This window comes from Nycticebus coucang, chromosome 9 (assembly GCF_027406575.1).
Source record: "Nycticebus coucang isolate mNycCou1 chromosome 9, mNycCou1.pri, whole genome shotgun sequence".
NCBI classification, from domain to species: Eukaryota; Metazoa; Chordata; class Mammalia; order Primates; family Lorisidae; genus Nycticebus; species Nycticebus coucang.
The window spans coordinates 113125707-113145309 of record NC_069788.1 but is presented as its reverse complement, the minus strand read 5'-3'; the positions used below and the strand labels follow the sequence as shown (position 1 = coordinate 113145309).

At 45.0% G+C, this 19603-nt stretch overlaps 1 protein-coding gene across 6 annotated transcripts in view; it reads left to right on the top strand.

The window, feature by feature from the left end:
• RGS6 (regulator of G protein signaling 6) overlaps window positions 1-19603 on the top strand; it is a 645323-nt gene that overhangs the window by 552816 nt on the left and 72904 nt on the right. For 5 of the 6 annotated variants that reach the window (XM_053602701.1, XM_053602704.1, XM_053602703.1 and 2 more), the window contains exons 10-12: window positions 873-947; window positions 2360-2458; window positions 3455-3516. In XM_053602701.1, the coding sequence (XP_053458676.1) occupies window positions 873-947; window positions 2360-2458; window positions 3455-3516 (236 nt within the window). The remainder of the gene's footprint in view (window positions 1-872; window positions 948-2359; window positions 2459-3454; window positions 3517-19603) is intronic. The other variant, XM_053602700.1, reaches the window with a different exon arrangement.

Below are 19603 nucleotides of genomic sequence, written 5' to 3'. Positions count from 1 at the left end.
TTTATCAGCAACAACCTTATTTAATGTGTGTTTCTGTGTCAAGACACCTTATTTGACATATATTGTTGATTCATTAACACTGAGCTCATAGCCAACAACATTGGAACTCGTGCCTGAACAAAACTTATCTAACATGTATTTTTTCCTAATGCACATCACTGCCTTCTTGCGTTTAACTGTGCTTGTGCCATTTTAAACAGCAAAATCCCCCTCAAAAAGCACAAAAATGCAAGAAACTTGGCACTAAGTAAACCCTAACTAGAATGGTTACAGTGTGAGGTCTGAAACATGCCGGCGGAGAGTCAGGGGTATTCACACATCAGGGGACTGAAAATTTTTACCACTCTATGAATGTTGGCAAAATGGTCATTAAAATGCCACAAGTACTGATTCGGGAGTTACAAATAAATTTTAGCAAGTAGTAGAATTCACAAATACAAAAATCTGTAAATAACAAGGTTTGGTTGTGTTTCTAATTTCATGTTACTAAAACAAATCTTGCATTTCCCTCATGAAGTGCAACTGAAAGTGAATGAACATTTCAGTCTTCCCCAAACCTGCTTAGAAGCAAAAACAAAATAGTGGAGTCATTTCAGATAGTTAAGCATGTAAAATAGAAAAGGCTGCGGCTGAAGCCATCTCGCCACCTGCTCTTACAAACTATACACTTTATCATCCTTAGGTATTATGGGGTAAACTTTTATATTTCATATGAGAGCTCTAGAGAGAAATATAGATTATGGAAAGATGGGGGAAAATCATGCGTTATCTGTAATGGCAAAGATAAAAGACTGGTTCTGATGATTACTTGAGCTACATTGGAAGAGAATTTTCACTTAGTAATTTATGCAATGATTTTTTTTTTTCTTCAGCCAGGCTGTGTGAACACAACAGAAATGGATATCCGAAAATGTCGACGTTTGAAGAATCCACAAAAGGTTAAAAAGGTTCGCTAGTTTAGCTGAACTAAAAATTCTTAATGTAAATTAGCTCTTCCAATTCTACTACTGCTCAGAATTTGTAATTCTAATACATTTTGGGCGCCAGCCCCATATACCGAGGGTGGCGGGTTCAAACCCAGCCCCCGCCGAACTGCAACAAAAAAATAGCCGGGCGTTATAGCGGGCGCCTATAGTCCCAGCTGCTCGGGAGGCTGAGGCCTCCCATAAGTTGACCACCAAAGGGACTGTCACACACTGGCCCACACACAGAGGTGGTCAACACAAGGAACTAGTCCTGCTCTACTGAGGTGTACATGTGGTGCACGTCCAGTCTGTGAAAACTAGAGGCCAGGTCAACTTGAAAAGGTGGTCACTGTAGGGAGGTGGTCAACTGTGGAGGTCCTACTGTGTATACACTTCTTGAATCTACGGTATATTTTGTTCTTCACTGAGATACTGTATTATATATCAAAGTAGTAGTTGTAAATTTTCCTAATTCAATCTTTAAGGGACCCTTAAATTCTGATATTATAGAATTTTATGGAGTCCCATCCACTTTATCTGATTTTGTTTCTTTTCCAAAACAAAGATTACATTCAGTCTGTCCAAACCACCGGGAACAACTTAAAAGTAGCTATGGCCATGGACATACTGAGAAACCCAGGCCTGAAGCCCTGCCATCTCAGTTCTGTACCAGATGGGCAACAGAAAATCTGCTGACCCAAAGGAAATCCAGGGATCTTCTGTGCCTCATCTCCAGCATTCGTTCTTGAACTTTCTTTTGCCTCAGAATCATCTGGGGCATTTGATAGATGTGTAGATTCCCAAAGCCAACCACAAAGATTTGGGTTCAGTAGGTGTAAGGTAGGCTCATCAATGTGCACCTTTACCAAGAACCCGCAGATGGTTCTCTGCAGATGGTCTAGGGACCGTGTTTGGAGAGACACTGATATACAAGAAGGCAACTTTCAGCTTCATAAAAGGCAAGGTTTTCTAAGTGGTAACCCAAAAGTGAGATGAGATCCTTCAAGAGGCAGAGTTCTCATCAGAGAAGAAACTCAAGCAGAGGCTGGTCACTTATTATCCAGGTGTCAGGAGGGGATTAAAAGAATCAGATGAGGGAGGGTGATTGGTGGAAACACACCTACAGTGCATCTTACAAGGGTACATGTGAAATTTACCAGGTGTAGAATATAAATGTCTTAACACAATAACTAAGAAAATACCAGGCTATGTTAACCAGTTTGATGAAAACATTTCAAATTGTATATAAAACCAGCACATTGTACCCATGATTGCATTAAGTACACAGCTATGATTTAATAAAAAAAAAAATCAAATGAGTGGTTGAACCCACCTACGCCCAGGCTGCCCCTTAGCTGTGAGGGTAGATGACTCCGTGTCCTTGCTTCTTCTAGTCAGTGTACGGTGTGACTGAAGAGTCCCAGTCCCAGAGCCCTGTGCACGTGCTCAGCCAGCCCATCAGAAAAACTACGAAAGAGGACATCCGGAAACAGGTGAATGAGCTGACAGCTGCCTGCCCGAGAGGAGACGTGGCCCCTTGCAAAGCCCTTGTGAAGTTCCCATCTGAGGTCAGAGTGAGCCACTGGTTTCCTGGACCCCACAGTGGAACCCAGCTGTGGGTGACTTGAACCTTTGAGTTCTATGTGTGAACCACCCATGGAAGCTTGAGAGGAAGAGTCCTCTCCCAAATTCCGTTGGAGAAGGGCATCAGTGGGTTATGCCAGTGCCACAACTGCCCTTCCCACTGTGGGAGGTGGAGGAGCGATCCCCCAAATCAGGATGTACTTCCTGAGCAAGTCAGCTCAGGACCACCCTTTGTTTATTACTGTGACTCAAAAGGAAAGTTTAAGAATAAGAGAGCCCTATTCCCAATGCCATGTCAGCATATTTAGTTAAATGTTATTTTCTTTTGTGATGAGGAGACCAGGTCAGCAGATGATGGCTAGTTACCTTAGTCCCTTCTGACGTTTCCTGGTAAGGCAACTGGAGGGCCCACGATCTGTCTTATATGTCTTACTGGCTTTGGGGGGAGAAACACCCAAAGGAGGACACATTTAAGGCACCTGCCCTTGCCAAGTTTATTACTGGGTAGAGGAGAGGAAGCAGATGTGTGATAATAGCTATTTGATGGTTGCAGTCAAGCACACCAAGCACACAGGTGTGACGTACATGCTAAAGGTGGGCAGAGGACAGGTATGTATGGTGCACATATTACCTGTCCCTGCCATTGCTGAGCTTTATAAAATATACGTTGCCTTTAAGTTTTGGAAATCAAGACTTAAATCATGACACAATACAGGACGATATGTGACATGGGCAAAATTGTGGACAATGAATCTTAAGTGTGGCAGGAATGTCCAGAGGGCAAATTGGTTACTGGCATGCAAAGCCAGAGAGGTCTTGGAAATACAGAATTTGTGTTCATGGAATCAAGGGGAAAAATAGGAATTCTATTTTGGTCTTCACATCCCTGTCCTCTCTTTCCCCAGATTGCATTTTTGAATGCACAAATTGACAGACATTGTTTGAAAATGTCCAAAGTGGCTGAAAGGTATGTTCACCCCTCAGAAACATTGCTGCTTCCTTTAATTCAACAAGAAAGAAATGTTGTGGGGTTATGGCTAGCAGTGTGCTCAATTCCAAGAGTCAGACTGTAGTTACTCCTTAGACCAGGTGTCCTCAAACTGTGGCCCACGGGCCACATGAAGTGGTGTGAATTGTATTTGTTCCCATTTTGTTTTTTACTTCAAAATAAGATATGTGCAGTGTGCATAGTATTTGTTCATAGTTTTTTTTTTAAACTATAGTCCAGCCCTCCAACAGTCTGAGGGACAGTGAATTGGCCCCCTGTTTAAAAAGTTTGAGGACGCCTGCCTTAGACTAAGGTGTAAAAACTCAGCAGGCCCCATGTGAGAATAACCAAGATAACACTGGTCCCTTGAGTGATGGCAGGAAATGGCCCATAGTAAACAGGTGGTGGCCACAGGACCTTGTCAATCAAGGAAGAATGTCCTTTAAATCTACATAATGCACCTTTGCCTTCAGCCTCTTGATTAACTCAAATGGAACTGCTCCCTTTTCAGCTATAAAATGCCCAGATTCACTTTACAGGGGAAAGAGATTACGTCCGTCCTTTGAGTCCTGGATGTACACGGCGGGGCCTGGACCGTCAGGAGGTGTTCCACTTCCACACACCATCAACCACTGAACTATATCGAATCAACTGGAAAGAAAATGTCTGGCTCTCCAGCCGGGCTTCCTCGGCAGCGTTTGTGCTACAATCTGGTCCAGTAGCTAGTTCCACTCTGTTAACTCACGAGAGACGCGATTTTATCAAGTAAATGGTCTGTTTTAACTCTTCAGTGAAGAGGGAGACCTCCTAGGGAATGTGTATGGAATAAATCTAATCAGGCAGCTCAGGCCTGAGCATTTCATCCATCTGCTACCGTTAAAGTGATGACCAATTTCTGAAGGAATCCAGGGCTTACGTCGGCCTCGGTATTTATCGGATGTCAGATAGACTGAGCCTTCTAAGCCCAGCTCATACGGTGAGCTGGCTGTGTGATGGACCTGTCAGCCTTTCTCTGCCTGCCCCTGTGTTGAGCCACATCTTTCCAGATAAATAACAACAAATGAAAGCAACAGAAACAAAGAGCTTGAGTAACATTCTCCCTTCAGGGGACTAAGGACATCCCTGGGTTTGGACTCATGTCTTTTTGGCACCTGTGTGCCTGTTCCAGGGTTGCTCGACAGTGGCATTGTTGACACTTTGGGCCAGTAACTCCCTGTTGTGCTGTTCATGTTCTGTGCATTGTAGGGTAGGTAGCAGAATTCCTGAGTTCTCCCACGGAGGCCAACAGGGCCCCCTCCTATGTCCTCCCACCCCACAGTTATAACAACCACAAATGTCTCCAGACATTGCCAAATGTCCCTGAGATAGGGTCAACATCATCCCCCTTAAGACTCACTGTCATTCCTACTTTCCCTAGTTCAAGTGCACCAGAAGGCTGCCTTGGCCAGAGCATGGCTCACTTAGACCCGTGGAGTCGCACTTGCAGGTGGCTACGGGCTACTGAACCACCTCACAACTCACTATCGTAATGTGATATGTGGGCTTCTGGTATCGTAATGTGGGCTTCTGGCCAAAGTCTCAGGCTCTGAAAATGCTGTTTAGGTCTCACTGTGGTTGCCTCTGCTCCAAAAGAGTGGCTGAGAGTGACATGGCAGAATGGCATCAACCCTATTGGTGTCATAGGCCGTGAGGAACTGAGCTGCTTTCTCTGTGAGACAGGCGGGATGGCTGTCCTGGGGTATTGTGAGAGTTGGCAGGTGCCTGCAGTGCTGGCCTCTGGCCTTGGAAGGGCTCTTAGGGCTTGCAGTTGTGAGGGAAAGTACATGTGGGAGCATCTTTCCTGGCTCTAGTTGCTCAAGATCAGTGGTTCTGAGCAACATAACCAGGCAAGGGACATTGGAATTTCCTCAAAATGGAAATTCTGAGCTGGACACAGCAGCTTACACCTGCAATCCCAGCACTCTGGGAGGCTGAGGCAGGAGGATCTCTTGACCTCAGGAGTCTGAGACCAGCCTGAGCAGAAGGGAGACCCTGTTTCTACTAAAAGCAAAAAAAAATTGCTGGGTATGATAGTCCCAGCTAGTAAGGAGGCTGAGACAGGAGCCCAGGAGTCTGAGGTTGCTGTGAGCTAGGCTGACACCAGGGCACTCTAGCCTAGCCTCTGCTTACCTACCAGAGAGTAACACTCTGTCCCCCCACTCCCACCCCACCCCCCAAAAAAACAGGTTCAAGACCAGCCTGAGCAAGAGCGAGACTTCCTCTCTAAAAATAGCTGGGTGTTATGGCGGGCACCTGTAGTCCCAGCTACTTGGGGGGCTTAGGCAAGAGAATCATTTAAGACCAGGAGTTTGAGGTTCCTGTGAGCTGTGATACCACAGCACTCTACCAAGAGCAAAAAAATGAGACTCTGTCTCAAAAAAAAGAGAGAAAGAGAGAGGGAGAAAGAGAGAACCAAAAAACATGAAAATTCTCCAGCCTCAGCCCTCGGGACTCGGGTTCCGTGTTTCTGGGGTAGAGCTGAGAAATCTGCATGTTGGATAATCTTCAAGGTTCTGGCAAAGCCACTGCCTGCTCCTCACTAGAAGAGGCACTGGTTTGTCTTATCTTTGGGGTATGAGGAAAGAGGCCGCATCAGACAGCCTGAGGTAGGCTGTGGCCAGGCAGGGGTGCCCAGGCCCAGGCAGGGAGAAAGCCCCCGTGGGGTGGGGGGAGTCTGGCACGTCCTATTGTTTGTTTGTTGACACCCCACCTGGTACCTGCTAATTATGCTTGAGAAGCTGCTCACGCTGAAGGGATTATTCCAACTGGCTGCTCCTCACTGCCCAGCTAGGAGCTTTTGTGAGTCTCTACCCAGTAGAGCCTGGACTTTATTCCCAGCAGCAGTAACTGGCAACTTCTTAATGTGACACAGAGGGTTTTCATTAGCGAAGCAAGGAAACCCCTAGATAGGGTGGAGGAGGAAGAGGAGAGGGGTGTTAGCTGGAGATAAAGCGGGTGTGGGGTGGGTGGGAGAGCCCGCCTATCAGCAGCTCTGCAGGGGTGGGGCTGGGGAAGGGTTTTGGCAGTGGGAGAAGCTGCCAGAGGTCCCAGCTGAGCTTGTCTAGGTGGGCACACACATCCCATCCCAGACCTGGCTTCCTGGGCCTGCTGCAGGTGATAAGTAGCAATTAGTCAGAGCCACACACCCCTTAGTTCCTTGAGAACCGAGGGTAGGGGGACTCTGAAAAGTAAGGGCTGGGTAAAGGATGTAGCCAGCCCAGCAGAGAAGGAATAAGGGAACTTTGTAAAGGGTGGAACAGAACATTTAGGGGATGGGTCTGGAGCCAAACATACGAGTTTGCATCCTGCCTCTGCCATTTCCCATTTTCTAACATTGAAGCAAGTTGCTTCATCTCTCAGTGGCCCTATTCCCAGCTCTTTAGAGGGGAGACTGTAGGCATGCCTAACTTACAGGGTTAATGAGTTCATGCAAGGCAAGGGCTCCACCCTGTCCTTGGTGTTCAGTGTGCATGTGAAGAATGTGAATCATGATTTTTTTTTTTTGGAGACAGAGTCTCATTTTGTTGCCCCCAGTAGAGTACTACGGTATCACAGCTCACAGCAACCTCAAACTCTCGGGCTCAAGCGATTCTTTTGTCTCAGTCTCCCAAGTAGCTCGAACTACAGGCGCCTGCCATGCCCAGCTAATTTTAGAGACAGGGTCTCGCTCTGGCTCAGGCTGGTCTTGAACTTGTGAATTCGGGGCAATCCACCTGCCTTGGCCTCCCAGAGTGCTATGATTAAGGCATGAGCCAACACTCCTGGCCTCCATGATTATTATTTTTCAGTGTGGAAAGGAGGGTGACAATGCGATGCTTTCCATCACCCTGTCCCTCTTCTCAGTCTCCCACACAGAGATCTCGGCAAGCTCCCCAGGGTTGGCCCTACAGGCCACAGTCTGCACGTCTCGCTAATCTGGTGCCTTTGGGGAGGCAGGGATGACACCTGAAGAGACTGACTCTTCTTCTCAGATGTTTTCAGGTCACTTCAGTTTCAAATACTCTGTGCATCATCCCCACAAGTGCTTCAATGTCCCTGAGACGCCAGCAAGTATCACGGCAGCCAAACCACGTTTTCTGGGCTTCCTTTTGCACCTGGAACCATTACAAAAGCCTGTCTGAGATGTTACCCAATTTTTGTTTCAGAAAGTATTATCCCTGCACACACAAATGAATTTTCCAGATAAATATGTGTAACACTTAAAACTATAAGTTTTTCATTTTAACTGGAAGGTTCTTAAATGGAAATTTTTTACCATTATTTTAAATGGAAATCTTATTTAAATATGGTTCATGCACTTTTCTTCCTAAAGAAAGGACATTACGTTTTGGTTCATTTTTCTGGGTAACTGAAGATCAGTATTCTCACATTGTGCTCTAAAACTTCATCAGTGGTCGGAATCTTATAAGTTGCCACAGATTGCTTCTCCTTCCTTAAATGGCCCCAGACACTTGGGTCCCTTGAGTTCCTGTTTCTGCCTTTTAGTTACTGGTTTACTTGTTTGTTTTCTTTTTCCCATAAACATGCTTGTCTCTACTAGCCCTTCCTCCTCTCTGCCCAGCTCCTTTAAAATCTGTAGCAGACCAGGTGTATCAGTGAGTGACTGCTGAGTAACAAACCACCCCAAATCTCACTGGCTTAAAACAGTCAGCATTTACCATACTGCTCACATGTCTGTGTGCCAGCTGTCTCCTCTGGGCTCAGCCACGTGTCTGTGGACTGGACAGGTGACTCTGCTGATCTTAGCTGAACTCTCTCACATATTTGGCTCCCACAGGTTAAGAGTGGCCTCAGCTGGGACAACTGGGTGATCCTTCATGTGGTCTCCAGCAGGCTAATTTGACCTTGTTCACAGGGGCATAGCAGGATTCCAAGAGACAGAACAGAAGCATACGAAATTCCCAAGGCTTAGAACTGGCACTCTGTCACTTGTGTTGCATTTTATTGGGTAAAACAAGTCACAGGCCCAGACTCAATTCAAGCACTGGGGAAATAGATTTCATTCTTGAAATTGATCCACCACACCAGGAAATCAAATAACCGACTTCATTAACCTAAAGCAAGAGTGAAGAGTCTTCTCCATGAGGTCTGCCCTTCTAAATAACAGACAACAAACCTTGAGGCGCAGAGTTTATTTCATCTGCAGACTCAGCTCAGAGGCCTTTTTGGTCACTTACCTCATGTGTTCTCTGGATAAATGGAGTTGCCAAGTAAATGAGGTCTTACTCTGTTTTGCAAGACTCCCAGAGAAGTCCCTTTTTTATTCACCCAAGACTCATAGCACTTGACAAACCAACTCTGAGAACACAAAACTCCAAACAATTTGAGTTCCAAATTGCCTGGAGTCTGTCTTGGTGCATTTTCCTGGAGACTTCTTCCCACCTGTGGTGAGCTGCCCCATCATCGCTGCAGATATCCCCGCTCCCTGCCTACACTTGCAGAGATCAAGTTGTTTCATCTTATATCTGCATCCACACTCGGCCCACCCGTACCCTATTACCAGGGGCCATTTATGCGTCACAGCTGACTGCCAAATTGATTTTTGTAGCATCATCTCTCCTGCCCCGTCTGAGATTGCTGCTGCTCCCTGAAATTGAACACTGGTTCCTCCTCCACCTCTTAATCCTCAGTGATCATGAAATGTAATTAATGAAATGAGATAAAGACAGCAAGGGCCTGGAGACCCTAGGGTCTATTAAAAACCTGCTAGGGTGATGGAGGTTTATGAACTTAATATCTAATGATAGTTTCGAGGAAGGAACAAAAGGGGGTCAAAGAAGTCATTACAACTTTGCTTTTCTGTGATTCCAGCAAAATCTTTGCTAGAATCTTTGGGGTCCTTGCTTCAGCTTTCTCCCCTCCCATCTTAGGTGAAAGAAAAAAAAAAACAAAACATAGGTAACATTACAGCCAGGGTGACCATATCCAGACCAGGATCTGGAATCCTCATCCTGGCCTGGCACAAGCTCCTCTTCCCGAGGGGCCAAGTTCTCCATCACGTGCCTTTATCCATCCTCACTTTCTCTACTGAATATATTTTCTCTGGGTGACCTGCAATTAAGGAGTTCTTTATATTCTCTCTCCTCCCCTCCTTCTCCAAGTGAAAAAAGAAAACAGATGAATCAATGAATGAACTGGTGGGAACCAAACATCCCTCTTTCCTCTGCGCAGCCCTGCTCTCGTCTTCTTTATAAGCGACTCCTCTTCCTGTTTGGTTCCTCCGCGCATCACAGTTTAGAAACCATCCACACCAAAGGGGGTGTGCAAACTGACTGCCTCAGTCACCCCTTTCGCATTCAGTTTCCAGATTTCCTTCTCACTCAGAGGCCCCGATTTCTTAATGAGTGCTTTGGTGCATTTTTATTATTATAGTTCCAATGCAGGAATGAGGGTCACCATCCCATAATACTCTAGATGCCACACCTTTTTTTCCTTGAATGGTAATTTTTATTACTCATAATTTCATGCCCCTTTTTCCTTGAGCCTAACCATCTTCTCCGCCATTGCTCTGTGGAAACCAAATTCCACACATGTGAACTTGACCCTTGGGGGTTCAACCTGGGACAAACTGCATCTCTTCTTTCTCCAACTTTCTCCACCCTCTCATACCTTTTTGTTATTATTGTTACATCTATGTAATTTGTGACAAAATTATGAGTCTTTTTTTTGTTAAGAGAGAGAGGATTTTTTTTCAAGTGATGGAACTAAATGTTTACTAAACATTGTTTCATGTTTCTGTTTCTCCAAGTTTATCAAAGGTAGACCCTGATTTCTTTTGATCAGTATATGGTCTCCTTATTTTCAAAGCTAGCTAAAGGGGAAGGTTTTGTATTCATCATGACCCTGCCAGGGCTGGTGAATGTGGTTGGAAGCTGTGACTTTGCTGTTAGCTCTGCACTAGTGTCTTCCTGAGACCCAAATTGCTTCTTGCTCTTTAATGACAGCAGGCACTGGACAGTGTCTACTGAATGGCCACAGAACACGCTTCTGGCAGCCATCTGGTAGATTTCTGCTGCTTAACTGCGAGGCGATGGAGCAGGAGCTTGCGGACAAGTCAGCCCGGTTCAGAGCCCCCAGAAATAGTGATCAGCGCATTTGCAGAAAGTTGAGAGGTTGCAATCTTCGAATGATATGAGAATTTGTCATTCGAAAATAACAAAACCATATACTAGTCAGGAGTCAAGAATAAGGGAACAAGAACGTTAAAACTGTTCAGTGAGAAATATAGTTCCTAACAGATGACTTCTGGATTTCCTAGATTTATTTTCTTTTTCCCATCTCCTCCCAATTCCACTTTTCTGCTGCTCACACCCACCTTCAGACCACTGTTGCTGTGTGCTCTTGTGTGCAGGGCATCCCGCAGAGCTCTTCACATGCCTCTATTTTGTCCTCCCTTCTTGCTTTTCCTGTCCTACCCCAAGCCTTTCCATGGTCGCTAGAATTGACTTTGGACTCAAATAGCACTTACTGTGTTGGACCAGAGTGGCCTCCTTCCTCGCCTGCCCGGCCTTTTCATCATATTGTGAGTTCCAGGCAGACTCTTTCCATCTTGCTGGCTGTGCGCTGTCAGGAAGCACGTGTTCTGAGAGAGAGGGACCCTCTGCCTAATTCTACAAAGGCTGCCTCAATGAACTCGCCTCCACACGCATCCCCTTTTCAACTGTAATAATTTGGTACCAAGCAGTAAAACCCCAGCTTGAACCTGGCTCAGCCAAAAAGATCTTTTCTTGGTTCCTGGAATGCGAGGAGGGGTGGAGTTGAACTGGGGTTGACTTCAGCAGTGACAGGGAGCCCAAGGACAACTGGAGCCTCTGGGAGCCCCAGGCATCTCTGAGTCCCATCCACCTTCTGCACTGGCCTCATCCTTTCATGACAAGAAATTATTAGGACACGTGATAAGGCTGCACACCTTCTGCTGCTGAAACTGGGGAAAGAGGATAGAACCCCGCTTGGGTCAGCAGTCTGCTCCTGGACAAATCAGCCATGGCCAGGGCTTACAAGTACACAAGTACAGCAGCCCTGGGGACCTACTTGAGTGCAATTCTCAGCAGACAGACAGAACCGAGAGAAACCCGGAGGCACCTGCCTGCCGACTCTGAAGGACGTCTCACCGTCAGGGTCCCTATCTGCTCTGCTCAGATTCCCAGGAGACCTAGCCTGTGTCAGCTCCACCAAGTACGCTCACTGCATTCCCAGGCAGCGCTTCTGTCTCCCCACAAACCTCCCCATACACCCAAGAAATGGCCCTGGACAGTGTAGAGGCAACCCCCAAAGCCCTATAATTTCTCTGCTTTAAGCTTAGGTCTTATTCTATGTGGCCAACCTTCATTTCTTCCATTGTCCCACCTTGGAAACTCTAGCCCCCGAGCATAAGGCACCTCCAGCCCTGATGAGAGAAATAGGAGAGCAAGAAAAAGGCAGGTGGTCCTCACTTCCATCCCTTACACCGTTTCTGCACAGTCTGGTGGTGCTGAGAGCAGAGGGAAGAGAGGACCTCCTCTCTCTGCTAGTGCGGGTGGTTACTCACCTGCTGTCAGGCCTCGGCTGTCCCAATTGTGGAGTTAACCTTCTTGGTCACTCTCTTTGGGAAGGATCAACCACCCTCCTCAAAGCTAGAAGAGCAGTGGAGGCAGCAGAGTGCTGAAAGCCCCTGAAAGCACCTGTGGGGACCTCCAGGAAGAAGCACTTTGCTGTCTTTCCTGTCTTTTTCACGGAGTAATAACGATGCAAAGCATGACAAATGAAGAGACATAGACTCATGAATGCTGGACATATGTGCCTGGGCTGTGACAATAGCAGAGAAATCAAACATGTTGACGCCATTCCCCGAAAATCCATGCAGGTCTCTGTATATCTTTTATCCACTGCCACACCCTTCTCCAGGTGACTTCATTTTCTATCTTCTACATAAATTCATGTTAAATTATACTTGCCGATTAGTGGCTCCCCAGAACTTCTAAGTAGGCTTTTACATGGGGAGGAGAATTCAGATTGCAGATGGAGTTAAGGTTGCTTATCAGTTGACCTTAAAACAGGGAGATTATTCAGGATTGCCCAGAGGGGCCAGTGTCATCGTGGGAGTCCTGAAATATGGAAGAGGGAGACAGAGGAGCTAGTAGGAAAGTGGTGCAGCATGAGAAAGGCCTGGGCGGGATGCCTGGCTTTGGAGATGTAAGAGGCCATCAACCAAGGAACACGGAAGCCTTCAGAAGCTGGAAAAGGCAAGGAAACCCATTCTCCCCGAGAGCCTCCAGCAGGAAGGCTGTCCTGCTGACACTTTGTTTTAGTCCAATGAGACTCATTTCAGACTTCTAACCTGTAGACCTATATGACAAAACATTTGTATTGTTTCAAACTACTAAATTTGTGAAAATTTTTTACAACAGGCATTAGAAATTAATATGAAACCTAATCTCTCCTCTTAGAATCTCAAGATCAGATTGTTCACCGTCTTCCTCTTTAACACACTAACATCTAAAAGTGCCTTGCTGAGCAGGAGTTCCTCATATTGCCTCAAGACATGCGTGTCTAATTCTAATGATTCAATACTTCCTGTGTCTATCAATAAACTGCAACACTCAAAATACACATGCCTATATGGTCTCCCTGTTCCCCCTAGACTTTATTTATGTAACTTAACAGACTAGATTCCCTTTCCCTTCTGCTCAACACCACTCAGCCCTGACACTGGCTGGCTGAGGAGTTGATTGTGCCTTTAGCTCTGCTGCCTTAGTTCAGATGGTCAGGACTTTCTGCAGAGGAGTTTGCATGCCCTCTGTACACGCTCCTCCACAGTGTGCCCCATGCTTGCCTAATCTGAGAAGCATGATGTAGGCTGGTTCACAGGCATAACACCATTTGTGTTCAATGCCTCTTACAAATGCCTCCTGTGCTCTTAACCTGGGTAGTTACAAAATCCCTCCTTGGGCTCTCAATCAAATTCTCCTGAAGGAACATCCCCATTAAATCTCACTATCTCTCCTCCAGCCTCTTCTCTGAAGGCATTCTCAAATTTCTCCAAAGGCAACCTGGCTGTGAGCCCATCTGTAGTCACAGCCTGAGCCATCACATACCACGTCCAATTTCCTGAGCTCTGTTCTGGCCTGTTAAGATGCTGCTGCTCTGGGCTGGTCAGCAGATAGCAGCTGCACCCTACAGACTCCTCTGAGTGCCCGAGTGCTCGCTGATTCTCACCCCAGCCTCTCTGGGCCTCCCCTGGGCTCACCTCGCCCAGCACTCATTCAGGGCTCCATCTGGGGACTTGTCCATGGCACCTGACCTGGCTGGTTGGACCCCTCCTTCTCATTGGAGGTGTGTCTACCTGGAGGGTTTGATCCAACACAGCTGGGAGGGAGCTAATTATATCCCCAGCCTGTCTCACTGAGGGAGGGAGGAAGAGAGGAGGGAAGGAATTTCATTTTTGAACTCCTATGTTCTACTTCAGGGATATGTATTTCTGGGTTTTTAAAAATTCCTCCCATAACTTGTAATTAACTGGTTTTAAAAGTCCCCTCCTTTTGCCTTGGGCTGCCAAGTTGATGTTTTTTATTTGCTATACAAAGCCAGCTGAGGCTGGGATGATTAGAATGGCTGGGAGAGACATCCTAGGAGGACAGAGGGGCCACGGCTGAGGGGAGCCCCTAGATTCTGATTGGAGGCCATGGATGCCCAGATGTCTCATAATCAGGGGAGCCCCCCAATGCCCCATCATGGCTCAGATACTCTGGAGCATCACAGTATAGCCCATCACCCCTTGAGGATTTGGGTGGCCTGCAGCTTCCTACAGCTGGTTAGTGTTTTTGTTGATATGAACAAAGGAGGCAAGTGACCAAGTTTGTTCACATTCCTCATAGAGGGTTGGATAAAGTGCAAACTGGTCCCCAAATGCAGGAGGAGCTGAGAAATCAAAGAACAAGGCAGTCAAATCCATTTTGTCAGTAAAGGGTGATTTACTGGGGAGCTTACGGATGGGAGCATGGTCTTGGATGGCAGCAAGACAGGTAGATCTCTGCACCTTGGACTCGGTGCTTGTGTGCCATGGTGAAGGGGGTACATGCTTTGCAGAGACCACCCGCCAGAATAGGCTAGAAGGCGTTGTGTGTCATAGCCTATGAATCCAGCAATAAGCTCAAGGCTGCTTTGATCCAAAGGCAGGATTTATATTACAGTAATAAGCACATGTTATTACATTTTATTTACTAATCTAGTAAATAAAGGAACCAGAAGGCATTCAGAGGACTGGTGTTATTTGGAAGTCAGCAAGGCAGATTGGCTTCCAAGACAGAGTCACGCTCACCTCCGAAGTCCCCCCAATAGGTATATCCAAGTCTTCACCTGTGGAACCTCTGAATGTGACCTCATTGGGAAAAGAGTCTTGGAAGATGTAATTAAGTTAAGGATCTCCAGATGAGATCATCGGTCATCATGGGTTATCTAGAAGGACCTAATCTGATGACAAGTGTCCTTAGAAAAAAGAGAAGATGACAGAGAGAAGGCCATGTGAAGATAAAGACAGAGATTAGATCTATGTAGCCACAGCCACCACATACCTGGAGCCACCAGAAACTGAAAGCGGTTAGGAAGGATTCTCCCCCAGAGCCTTGGGAAGGAGTGCAGCCCAGCCAACATCTTGATTTCGGACCAGTGGCCTCCAAAACTGAGTACAAACTTATACTGTTTTCAGTCACCAAGTTTGCAGTAATTTATTACAGCAGTGCTAGGAAACTAACATATTCCTCCATATACAAAGCCATTTCTTTCAGAAAGAATAAAATCAGCCCAAGCAGGAAAGGTGTGGCTCCCTGTCGCAGCACCGACTTATGGCTTGACCCTTCCTGGCAGAGGCTTTCCTACCGCCCCCTTGCCTATTCACTCTGCCTGAGATGCTCTAAAGCTCTTATCGATCCTGGCCTGGGCAAGATGTGTACACAGCTTGCAGGAGGTTTGCAGGGCAGATGATGCACCTGTCCTGTGCATGGTGCTTCCAATTGTATATTTCATATTTGGAGAGGATTTTCAAGCTGCTTTTGAGATACTTTCCCATGCCCTATCACAATGGTCCTGAGTGCTCATAAAGGCCATTACGTTACATATGGCAAACTTGACAAAGATCAGTTAATGACTCCACCAAAAATGAAACCCACAACTTTTCAACTCGAACCACTTCTTCATCTACCCTGCTGGGTGACACCTAGGTTGGCGAGAAGGCGCCAAGGTATCAAAAATTTCTGTGTTCGTCTTTAAAACCAACATTAGCAGAGGGTCCTTCCTTTTGATTTGATGAATAAAACATCTCATGTCCTGAACCCTTCAGAAAATTGAGGAATAAGCTGTGGTTCTCCTCAAACGTTAAGGTGTATGCGAATCACCTGAACGAACTTCATCAAAATGCAGATCCAAACTCAGTAATCTGGAGCAGTGCCTGAGAGTCTGCATTTCCAACAAGCTCACTGGTGGCACTTGTGCTGCTGCTTTATGGGATCCCACTTTGAGGAGCAATGAGATGGAGATGCTAATTTCTCTGCATTTGCAGCGTTGAGCTAGTTGGACGTGCTTGCCCGTAGGAATTATGGCTTCGACTTTGCTGTTGTGAAAGAGATTGCTAACACACAAGCTGGCAATGCTTGTGGGAAAGTTCTGTTGTGGATCAATACCATAAAAATATTTATACCTTTTGGCCAAATAATTCAACTTTATGGATATAAACTCTAAATAAATAACCCAGAAAATGAAAAACCTCTGTGAGCAATGAAGTTCTCCTACAGCACTGTATGCTAAAAGGAAATTTATAGTCTGTGTCTAATATAAAGTAAATGATTAAATTATAATAAATTCGCTTAAGACATTATTGTAGACGATGTTTATCTTCCCTCTGTCCGCAAAGCAACATGTCGCTAAAGGAGTAAAAATGGTATGAACTCACAAAGTGACCAAATTAGCAGATGAATGGTTTCAACACATTTTTCCAAGATAGAAAAATCTACAGAATTGGGAGGTATAAACACAATTTCTGTTTCTGTATTTGTATTTGTTTCTGTATTTGTAATATTTTAACTTTTTAACTGGGCAGTGAGTACAATCGTGATTTCCTATTGTTTTTATATCTGTCTATATGCCTGAATATTTCAAAATTTTATAAAATTAAGTGAATGGGGACAAGTGACAAATGTTATAACCTATGTGTTGGGAGTGGAGGTATTGTAACAAAGACAGCCAGTTTGCCCAAACAAATCTGGTCTTGGCTCGTGAAGGCACCAGGGAACTCAGGACTCAGGGACCATGGGAGGGAAGAATGAGCCATGGGGCTAACGGGAAAGAAGAGGAAGGGTCAAATCTGTTTCTGGAGGCTGTAGATCTCCTGACCCACTGGGGAACAATCTCTCCCATTCACCACCACCACAGGAGAAGGGCCAGTTTATTCTCCAGAGAAACTGAGCCACACAAGCTCAGAACTCAGCATATCAGACTTCTTAAGAGGTCAGCTGAAAACAAGAGAATTAGTGGAAACTCTATATACTAAACCGTGGGACCTGTGAGAGCAGAAGGGTGTGATCTCTGTCCTCCCCACCATAAGGGTCACAGCTGCCTGACACTCCGATAACAAGAAATAGATTAACAAGAGAAAAGCATAACAAATGTATTTAATCAAAGTCTAATGTAACACAGGAGACTTCAGAAATAAAGACCCAGAGAAAACTGTATTTTTATGCTTCCATTTCATGAAGAAGGGCCAGAGGATTGTGATTGAACAGAGGGAACGATCTAATACCGATAGACTGAGGGGGAACCAGCAGGACCTGTCTGTCAGATTTTTCTCCACCTCTCTGAGTAGCATCCCTACCTCCCAGGCATGGGGCAGGAGCAAAACCCCTCTGGAATGAGGGTCTTCAAGAGAGAAGGAAGAGAGTGACCTTTCTAGGTTCATGGACAGCTTTAGGAGAAAAGGGTTCTAGATTCTATGATCTCCTTTGAGGAAGAAGAGTTCTTGTTTCTATGACTCACATATGGAGAAGAAGAGGGGCAGGAGACAGGAGGATGTGGGAGGCTCAGAAAGACTTTGCTTCTTAGGCCCTTTCTGTCTCCTAATTTAGTGCAAAGTATTCAGCGTGCTGAGGTGCCTTACTTTGGGGTACCATGTTCTGAGCCCTAACAGACCCTTGGCCCCTCCCCACCTCTAGTCCTGGGCCTCTAGGAACCAGACATATATACACACAGGCTAGAGACTGTGAAATTACAACCTATGGGCCAAACGGACCTCCTTTTTGTTTTTTCAAATGAAGTTTTATGGGAGCACAATCCAAAGCATTTGTTTGAAAGTTGTCTATGACTGTTTTCATGCTACGACATTAGAACTGAACAGTCGCAACAAACAGTGTCTGTCCCACGCAGCCACAAAGCCTAAAATATTTACTATTTGGGCCTTGAATAAAAAGCTTGGGAAAAATAGCTGACCCCAAAAGAAAGATGCCAGATTTCTCATTTGAAGCACTAGTGAGAAGACTGACCAACTGCCTCATAACCCAACAGCGAAGCCATCCGTGACAAGTCCTGTCCACACACATTCAGCCTCGCTCTTAAACATAAACGGATGTCCAAAGATTTTTCAGATACTCAAAAAAAGCCCCAGTGTGAAGGAGTCTGACAAAATAAGATGACTAAAAGGAGCTTAGAGGAACCGAAAACAATTTGATAATCACAAGAAACTTACAATAAAAACGTAGAATTAATAAATTCTAAGATATGAGAAGATAGTTCATCCATAAAACGATAGTGAACTCTGGAAATGTAAGAAAGTGATGGCTCAAAATTAAAAAAAAAAAAGGTCAAAAGCCAGTCAAACAAAAATATAAGGAGTTAAAAGATGGGAGGGGAAATTAAATTAACAATTCAGGATGTCTAATATTTAACAAGAAAACAAAGAAAATGGAAGGTAAGAAATTAGTGAAAAATAGTATAAAATCTCTCAGAAAATGTTTTATATGTTGCACATTATCCCCAGCACAGTGAATGAAAACAACCAACAAGCGCCATAAAATTTCAAAGAGAAATAAGGAAAAGATTGTAAGCTGACAGAGAGAAAAGAAACTGAGCAAAACAACAGCATCAAAATGGATCCAGACTTCTCAATAGCAACATGAGATGCCCCTCAAAAAGCAGAGTAATGCCTCAAAATTCTAAAGGCAAACAATTTTAACCTAGTGTTCTATCTTCAGCAGTATCAGTTAAGTATGGAGAGAAAATAACAGCAGTTTTAGACTTGCAAGGACTCTTGTGCACCCTTTGTTAGGAAACGCTAAAGCAATGACTCTCAACCTTCCCAATGCCACAGCCCTTTAATACAACCTGTCACGACCCACAGGTTGAGAACCACTGCGCTAAAGGTTGTGCTTCAACACAACCAGAGAGTAAAACCAAGAGACAGATCTGGGTAACAAGGGCTCCCACATGGAAGTGAATAAGGCCCAAGACAATGGTTTTACATCATGTCTGTAGAGAAAGCAGTCCAGATTGGGAGTGAGAAGACTTATGACTTGAGGCAGAGGACTCCCAGGAGACAGGCGACAGAACCAATCAAGGATTTGATGTGGTTAAGATGTGAGAAAATCATTGATTGATGTGGTATAGGTTTGTGAAAACACTGGAAAAAAGATACTACTTAGTTGAATAACAAGCAATTTCTATCTAGTTTAATAATGTAAATACTGACCATTGATTTAACAATTGTTTTACAAGTCTATTTGGGGGATTGTTGGAGGAAAAGGAAAGGAGAATTGAGGACTGATGAATAGAAAGTTAAATCTTTTGTCTGAAATTCAAAAATCAAGAACAGCTGGAAAAGCATATCATTTAGAAATAAAGGTAAATGTTAGAAGGAAAAACCAGAATGTGGGAAGTTGATGCCTTTCCAAGAAGGGATAGGAGAAAAAACAATATTGCTTTTGGTTTTTTAATATATATAAAATCATTATATACTATTTTATTATTTTAACTACCCATATACATTTTGATAAAAATAAAAAATAATCTA